This window comes from Emys orbicularis, chromosome 21, assembly GCF_028017835.1.
Source record: "Emys orbicularis isolate rEmyOrb1 chromosome 21, rEmyOrb1.hap1, whole genome shotgun sequence".
In the NCBI taxonomy this organism is placed as follows: Eukaryota; Metazoa; Chordata; order Testudines; family Emydidae; genus Emys; species Emys orbicularis.
In genome coordinates, this window is record NC_088703.1 from 8,722,336 (window position 1) to 8,730,115 (window position 7,780).

Sequence of the window (7,780 nt, forward strand, 5' to 3'; positions counted from 1 at the left end):
ATCAAGCAAAACACCTGTCCCCACCCTCTCTTTTGATGCCCTCAATCAGCACAGGCTAAGTACAGTTCTACTGCCCTTTACTCATACAATAAGAACAACAACATTTCATTACCCCACTGCATTCAAGTGATTTGTAACCCAACCCCAGCCAAAATCTATCACTTGGGCAGCACAGCTCTATTTGCTGGATACCTAGGTAGATTACGTGTGAATGTAAATACAATCTGGTCCTGAAGCCTTTCCCCCCAGCCCCTAACTCATCACTAGCTATCAGGGAGAGCTCATTTATAGATTTTGCCTACAAATCATCATTTGACATTATTAGGTTGGCCAACATCACCGAAATGAATGCACTGACATTGTCATAAAAACAACAGCTGTACAAGGAAGCTAGTCTATGTTCATATTTTTCAAATCTATTGTACTTTTTCAGATACACAAATTTTATGATACATTTTATATGCTTTTAAAATGTGTATTAATGTTTCAATTTCAAATCAAATTTCCAAACAATCACTAAATTGGCAACACTGCACGTAACAAGTTCACAAAACTGGGGCAGGGGGTGTTGGGGAAATTCAGAGGGGGTGTAGGGAAATCCCTGCCCCAAGGTCACTAGCGATCAGATGCACAGGAACCTCCCTGAATGCTTACTCCCTTGGGGCATTTGCAGATTCAGCCATTTCAGAGCAGATTCCGCTCCGACTGGTGAACGGTCCGAGTCGCTGCACTGGGAGAGTCGAGGTGCTTCTCAACCAGCTGTGGGGAACCGTGTGTGATCATGACTGGGACATAATTGATGCTGGAGTCGTGTGCAGGCAGCTGGAATGTGGGTTGCCATTATCAGCCCCAGGAAGGGCTCGATTTGGGCAAGGATCAGGGAAAATCTGGCTGGATGTCATCAAGTGCACAGGGACAGAAGCTGCCCTCTCCAATTGCAGGGTTCGGCCTTGGGGAGACAGTAACTGTACCCACGGAGAAGATGTTGGTGTTGTGTGCTCAGGTAACCCTCCATGATGTTACTGTGGGTACTGTTGGTTTTGGGCTGGGAAACTTTCAGCACAGACCCAGCTCCCCTATCTTTGTCAGCGCTGACTCCAATGTCCCAGCATGGTTCTAAGGGCTTGTACTGCAGGGAACCCATTGGGGGTCACAGTAAGTGTCGTTGTTCCCATGGTGTCAGTGCCAACCCTATATCCCCTCCACAGTTCTCCATGCCTGTGCTGCAGGGAGCAGGATGGGGGCTCAGTAGGGGGCTCTCTCCCCTCAAAGTCAGTGTTGGCCCCAGTGCCCCAGCACAGCACTTAGGTCCTGCGCTGCAGTGAGCAGTACGTGCACCTCAGTGAGAGACCCTCCCCGTCGCTGATCGCTCTGATCCCCCTGCCCCGCTACAGCACAATGGGGCGCTGGGTAACCATAGATCCCATTTGTGGGATTTGGGGTTGAATGGAGCCTGCAGCCGCTCAGGGATCCTTTTATGAAGTGTGGGGTTCCTACCCCCATCACTCCAGGTGATTTCCATCTCAGTTAATTACCCCTGAACCTGTAATATCCCCCACTCCTGTCAGCAGGAGGCACTAAGTTCCCCAGAGTCACTAGCGATCAGATGAACAGGAATCGCTCTGAGTTATTATTCCCTTGCGGTGTTTGCAGGCTTAGTCAGTCTAGGCTTTGCTCCACTCTGACTGGTGAACAGCTCGAGTCGCTGCGCTGCGAGAGTCAAGGTGCTTCACCACCAGCAGTGGGGAACCCTGTGTGATCCCAGCTGGCAGTTACCTGACTGTTCTAAACAGCTGGGCCATATTTCCCTGTCCTGTTTCTTAGCTGCCTGGCCCTACACAAGAGGTGGCTTCATTTCAGTGGTGAGGAGAGATCCTGTTCTCCCATTCTCATGCAGTCTGTGTGTGGAGCCTGATCAGACCAACAGAGTTTAAGGCTGGAAGCGAGCGTTTTGAGCACTGAATCAGGCCATCGGCAAAACATGGCGAGAGAATCTCTCTTGTGCCAAGGCCACAACTTCTGTTTGAGTTATCACAGATTTTTAAGAAAGACGCCCAGTCGTCTCCTTCCTGTATAGACTTAAAGTGCCAGAGTCTTTGCGTGCTGCCTCGTCCTGAGCGCTGACTCCGCAGCTCCCATTGGCCGTGGCTCCCATCCCCCTCCTGCACTCCAATCGCCTACCCGAGCCCTAAGCTCCCTTCTGCACCCAAACTACCTCCCAAAGCCTGCACCCCGCACCCCCTGCTGCACCCCAACCGGATGAAAGTGAGGGTGGGGGAGAGCGAGCGAGAGAGGGAGGGAGGCTGGAGTGAGCGGGGGCATGGCCTCGGAGAAGGGGCCAGGGCAGGGGTGGGGCAGGAGTGTTTGGGTTTGTGTGATTAGACAGTTGGCAACCCTAATGGCAGCTCATGTGCATGTGACAGTGTGTGTATTTGAGTCAATGTGTGTGTGTGCATAAGGACCTATGGGCGTTGTGCATGGGACTCTGTGTGTGTCTGCTTGTGTAGCAGCGTGTGTATGGGTGTTTGTGTGAGTGAGTGCGCGTGAAATAGAAATGGCTCCTCTCTGCACACACACACACACCCCATCCACGTTCGGTGCTGTGTATTCGGGCGCCTGGCGGCTGGGAACAGTCTCTCATGCTCTGTGCTTTGTGTTTCAGATCAGGGCCCACTGAGGCTGCGGCTGACGAATGGCTCAAGCCCCTGCTCCGGGCGAGTGGAGGTGCTGATTAATACCATCTGGGGTGTTGTTTGTGACGCCGGCTGGGGCCTGCCAGAGGCGGGGGTGGTGTGCAAACAGCTGGGCTGCGGCTCGGCCCTGTCAGCCTCAGGAGTTCAGTTTGGTCAAGGGGCCGGCGACTTCTGGCTGGACAGCGTTATGTGCTCGGGCCAGGAGTCTCTCATCAATGAGTGCCTACTGGGCCAGCGGGATCCCAGGCTGTGTGTCCGTGGCTCCGAGGCCAGCGTGGTGTGTGCCGGGCAGGCCGGTGAGTGCCCAGCACCATAGTCATGCCCATGTTCCTGCAGACACGGGGTGGGCGGGAGTGACACCCTGGCCATGCCAGGGGGAGGCCAGTCTCCAGGGGGGCAGCGCCAGGGCTCCTGCCCACCACACCGAGGTTACTGGCTGTCCCAGCGGTTCCCACAGCCCTGCTCAGCCTGGGGGACCATTCCTGGGTCTCTGAGCAGCCTCCTCCGCCACGGGGCTCCCTCTCCTGCCAGCCCTGGCTCCGGTGCTGGAGGCTGCTACCCCTGTAGGCAGACCCAGAGCACAGATCAGGAGGGCTGTGAGACTGTGGGGTCTGGGGGAGGAGTCTAGCGGGCAGGGCTTGTAGAAGCAGCTGGGGAGGGGCCTCTGGGAGCTGGTGCCCCACCACCAGAAAAAATCCACCCTGGGGAAACAGAAGCCCAGAGCCCTAGCAGAGGTGCCAGGTGAGAGGGGTGGAGGAAGCCCCGTGCCCTGAGCACAGTCCCCGGCAGAAGCACCGGGCGGGCGGGACAGGGGAAGCCCCAGATTGGGTGACCAGATGTCCAGCTTTTGACTGGAACACCTGGTCAAAAAGGGATCCTGGTGGCTACGGTCAGCACTGCTGACCGGGCAGTTGACTGTCTGGTTGGCGTTGCTGTGCAGCTGGGCTGGCAGGCTCTCTGCGGCTCCCAGGAAGCAACTGGCATGTCTCCCCTCCGGCTCCTACAAATAGGGCAGCCAGGGGGCCCGACACGCTACCCCCGCCCCAAGCACCGCCTCTGCAGCTCCCATTGGCCAGGAACCACGGGCAAGGGGAGCTGTGGGGGCTGTGCCTGTGGACTGGACAGCACAGAGAGCCTCCTGGCCGCACCTCCTCATAAGAGCCGGAGAGGGGACATGCTACTGCTTCTGGGAGCTGCTTCAGATAAACGCCGCCTGGAGCCTGCACCCCTGAGTCCCTCCCTGGACCCAGCCCTCTGCTCCAACTCCAGCCCTGATCCCCCTCCTACCCTCCGAATCCCTCGATCCCAGCCTGGAGCCCCCTCCTACACCCCAAACCCCTCATCCCCGGCCCCACCCCAGAACCTGCACCCCAGCTGGACCCCGTACCCCACCCCTGCACTCCAATCCCCCGCCCCAGCCCAAAGCCCCCACCTGCATCCCAAATCCCTCATCCCTGGCCACATATCAGAGTCTGCACTTCCAGCCAGAGCCCGTTCTCCCCCCCAGCCCCCTGAGCCAGCCTGGTGAAAATGAGCAAGTGAGTGAGGGTGGGGAAAGCGAGCGACGGGGGGAGGGAATGAAGTGAGCGGGGGCGGGGACTTGGAGAAGGGGCGGGGCATGGGCAGGGCATCAGAGGAGGACCGGGACAGGGGGCGGGGCAACGGTGTTCGGTTTTGTGCGAGTAGAAAGTTGGCAACTGCTGCAGCCCTTGGACTAGAGGAGTGCTTGCTCCCCACTGCAGCCCCGGGACTGTGGCAGGGGGGACAGAGCTTCTCCGGCCTTGGGGCTGCAGTGGGGGGCGCAGAAAGGAGCAAATGGATTGTGGGGCCACAGTGCACGGGTGGAATGGGTCAGGGCTGCGGGGGAAGGGGCAGAACAGGATGGGGCCATGGGCGGGGTTGCAGGCGGAAGAGGTAGGGAGGGGCCCCCACTTGCTCAGGTCCAGGGTGCCAGAAAACCTTAATCTGCCTCTGGCTGTGGGGGGCTCTGGGGTAGGGTGACCATATTTCCCAAAGGGAAAACGGAACACCGCATGGGGCTAGCCCAAGCCCTCCTCGCCCACCCTGCGGGGCTGGTCTGAGCCGCTCACACAAGTCCTGCCTGCCTCCTCATGCCAGGCTGGGCTGGTGTCACTATTCACCCGAGCCTTGCCTGCCCCCCACCAGACCCCTGCCTCACCCCCTGCACAGGGCTGGCATCACCACCTGCCCCCCAATCTTCCTTTGCACCCCACTTTTTGACAAATGTCCACGTTTGCCAAAAAAAATTCGGGATGGCTATGACAGGGCTTAAAAAATGGACTGTCCTGGCCAAAACAGGATGTATGGTCACCCTACTGTGCATGGGGGACAGAGTCGGGCCCAGGGGGGTTATGGGGCAAGGGAGGGAGTCAGCCTTGGCAGGGGCCTGTGGGTGGGGAGGGAGTCGGTCTCAGGAGCTGTGTGGCAGAGATGGGGCACAGCTCATTGTCTGGCTCTCTCCCCAGGCCTTGGGCTACTCTGGTCTGTGCTCCTCGGCCTGGGTGCCCTTGTGGTGCTGATCTGTGGGGCCCTGCTCTGCTGGCGGATGCGTCGGAACAAAGCCGCTGGGAACCCCCTGGGTAAGAGGCCTGGACCCCAAGCGTTGTGCTGCAAGGCAGGGTGCCCCACAGGGGAGGGAAAGGGGGGCCTGGGACAAGGGCTGCCCTGCCGTCCTAACCCAGGAATCCAGCCCCAGCTGGAGCCCAGTATCCCTGAGCTGCAGGCCAGTGCCCTGTCCATGCCCTGGGCTGCCTCCCTGCATGGGAACCTGCTGCTCTCACAGCTACTGGGGTCCCTGCTCTGGCTGCCACGCACAGGCCCACAGTCCTTGCCTGCGGGTGCCCCATCCCTACAGCCCTGCCCTGGCAGTGGAGTCCCATTCACAAAGCACCCTGGTATGCTGGGTGGGTGGGGCCTGGGGGTGGCTAGGGTTGCCAGGCATCCGTTTTTTGACTGGAACGCCCGGTTGAAAAGGGTCCCTGGTGGCTCCAGTCAGCACCGCTGAATGGGCCGTTAAAAGTGCGGTCGGTGGCGCAGCAGGGCTAAGGCAGGCCTTCTCCCTGCCCTGGATCTGCGCAGCTCCCCGGAAGTGGCCACCATGTCCCTGAGACCTCTAGATGCAGGGGTGATCAGAGAAGCTCTTCATGCTGCCCCTGCCCCCAGCGCCGGCTCTGCAGCTCTCGTTGGCTGGGAACGAAGGTCTATGGGAGATGTGGGGGGCAGTGCGCTTCTGGTGGCTGCACTTCTGCCTTGGGGCCGGACATGCCAGCCACTTCCAGGATCAGCGCGGAGCCAGGACAGGTTGGGAGCCTGCCTTAAGCCCACTGTGTTGCCGACCAGGAGCTGCCTGAGGTAAGCTCTGCCTGGCCGGAGCCCGCAGCCTGAACCCCCTGCCCCAGGTCAAAACCCCCGCCCGCACCCTCCCTTCCTCCCAGAGCCCGCACCCGCACCCCAACCCCCTGCCCTAGGTCGGAACACTGTCCTGCACCCTAACTCCCTCCCAGAGCCCGCACCTGCACCCCAACCCCCTGCCCCAGGTCGGAACACCGTCCTGCACCCTAACTCCCTCCCAGAGCCCGCACCCGCACCCCAACCCCCTGCCCCAGGTCAGAACACCGTCCTGCACTCTAACTCCCTCCCAGAGCCCACACCCGCACCCCAACCCCCTGCCCCAGGTCAAAACCTCTTCCTGCACCCTCCCTCCCAGAGCCCACACCCACACCCCAACCCCAACCCCCTGCCCCAGGTCAAAACCCCCTCCCGCACCCTCCCTTCCTCCCAGAGCCCGCACCGGCACCCCAACCCTCTGCCCCAGGTCGGAACACCGTCCTGCACCCTAACTCCCTCCCAGACCCTGCACCCCCACCCGCACCCCAACCCCCTCCCCAGATCAGAACACCCTCCTGCACCCTCCCTACCAGACCCCGTTCCCACACCTCAACTCCCAACCCCAGCCCTGAGCCCCCTCCCACACTCCAAATCCCTTGGCCCCAGCCTGGAGCCCCCTCTTGCACTTCAAACCCCAGAGCCCACACCCGCAGCCAGAGCCCTCACCCACTCCCACACCCCAACCCCCTGCCCCAGCCTGGAGCCCCCTCCCACACCATGAACCCCTAATTTCTGGCTCCACCCCAGAGCCTGCACCCCCAGTTGGAACCCTCACCCCCTCCCGCACCCCAACCCCCTGCCCCAGCCCCGTGAAAGTGAGTGAGGGTGGGGGAGAGCAAGCGATGGAGAGAGGCAGGCTGGAGGGAGTGGGGGTGGGGCCTCCGAGAAGGAGCAGAGGTGGGGCCTCGGGGCAGGGGGTGGGGCAAGGGTGTTCAATTTTGTGCAATTAGAAAGTTGGCAACCCTAGCCTGGGCACTTCATCCTGTCCTCTTGCTTGCAGGCCACATGCACATGGAGGCGCTGGGGGCTCCAGGGACCCAGCCCCAGCCCCAGGGAGTGGCAAATCCAGAGCCCCCCAGGGACCCTGACAGTGAGATGACCCAGCTGGTGAAGGAAAACCTGGTGCTGTGAGAGCTGCATGCCAGCGGGCTGGGCTGGGCTGGGCTCAGCCTGCAGTGAGAGACCGGCAGGTGGGATCCTGCGCAGAGCAGCCCCAGGGCTGACAGCTGCCTGGGCTGTGGGAACTCTGATGGGGCTCGTCTGGGGACTGCGGCTGCTGGCTGGAGGTCTCAGCTCCCCCATTACCCTCCCCAGCTGCCTTGGAAGGCTCCCCTGCTCCGTTCCCCGCCCCCAGCTTTCCCTGGTGCAGCTCCCATGCCCAACCCTGAGCAGCCTGTGCCCAGCCATGCAGACAGCATGTGGTGTGACCTGCAGAACCATTGTCAGGTGCACAGGGACAGCCGGCTTCTTCCCCACAAAGCAACCACCCCCACATGAAGATGAGCTATGGGGAGAGACTGACTACGGGTGTCTGTCTGTGCCCAATGTGCCAGGTGCTGTCTGTTTGTGCCTGATGCCCCTGAGCTCGGGGCACCAGGCCCATCTGTCAGTGCAGCAGCCAGCCCGGGCCCCCAGTAAATGATCATTATTGTTTCTAGTATGTAGATAAGGTGCAGAAC

General features: G+C 60.4%; 1 protein-coding gene across 1 annotated transcript in view; it reads left to right on the plus strand.

Annotated features, from left to right (window-relative positions):
- LOC135892976 (uncharacterized) overlaps window positions 1-7,232 on the plus strand; it is a gene marked incomplete at its 5' end in the record, with an annotated part of 270,703 nt that extends 263,471 nt beyond the window's left edge. Inside the window, 4 exon segments of the mRNA XM_065420759.1 lie at window positions 674-1,003; window positions 2,663-2,989; window positions 5,180-5,293; window positions 7,102-7,232. Of these exon segments, the coding sequence (XP_065276831.1) occupies window positions 674-1,003; window positions 2,663-2,989; window positions 5,180-5,293; window positions 7,102-7,232 (902 nt within the window).
- Between the last annotated feature and the right edge of the window lie 548 nt (window positions 7,233-7,780).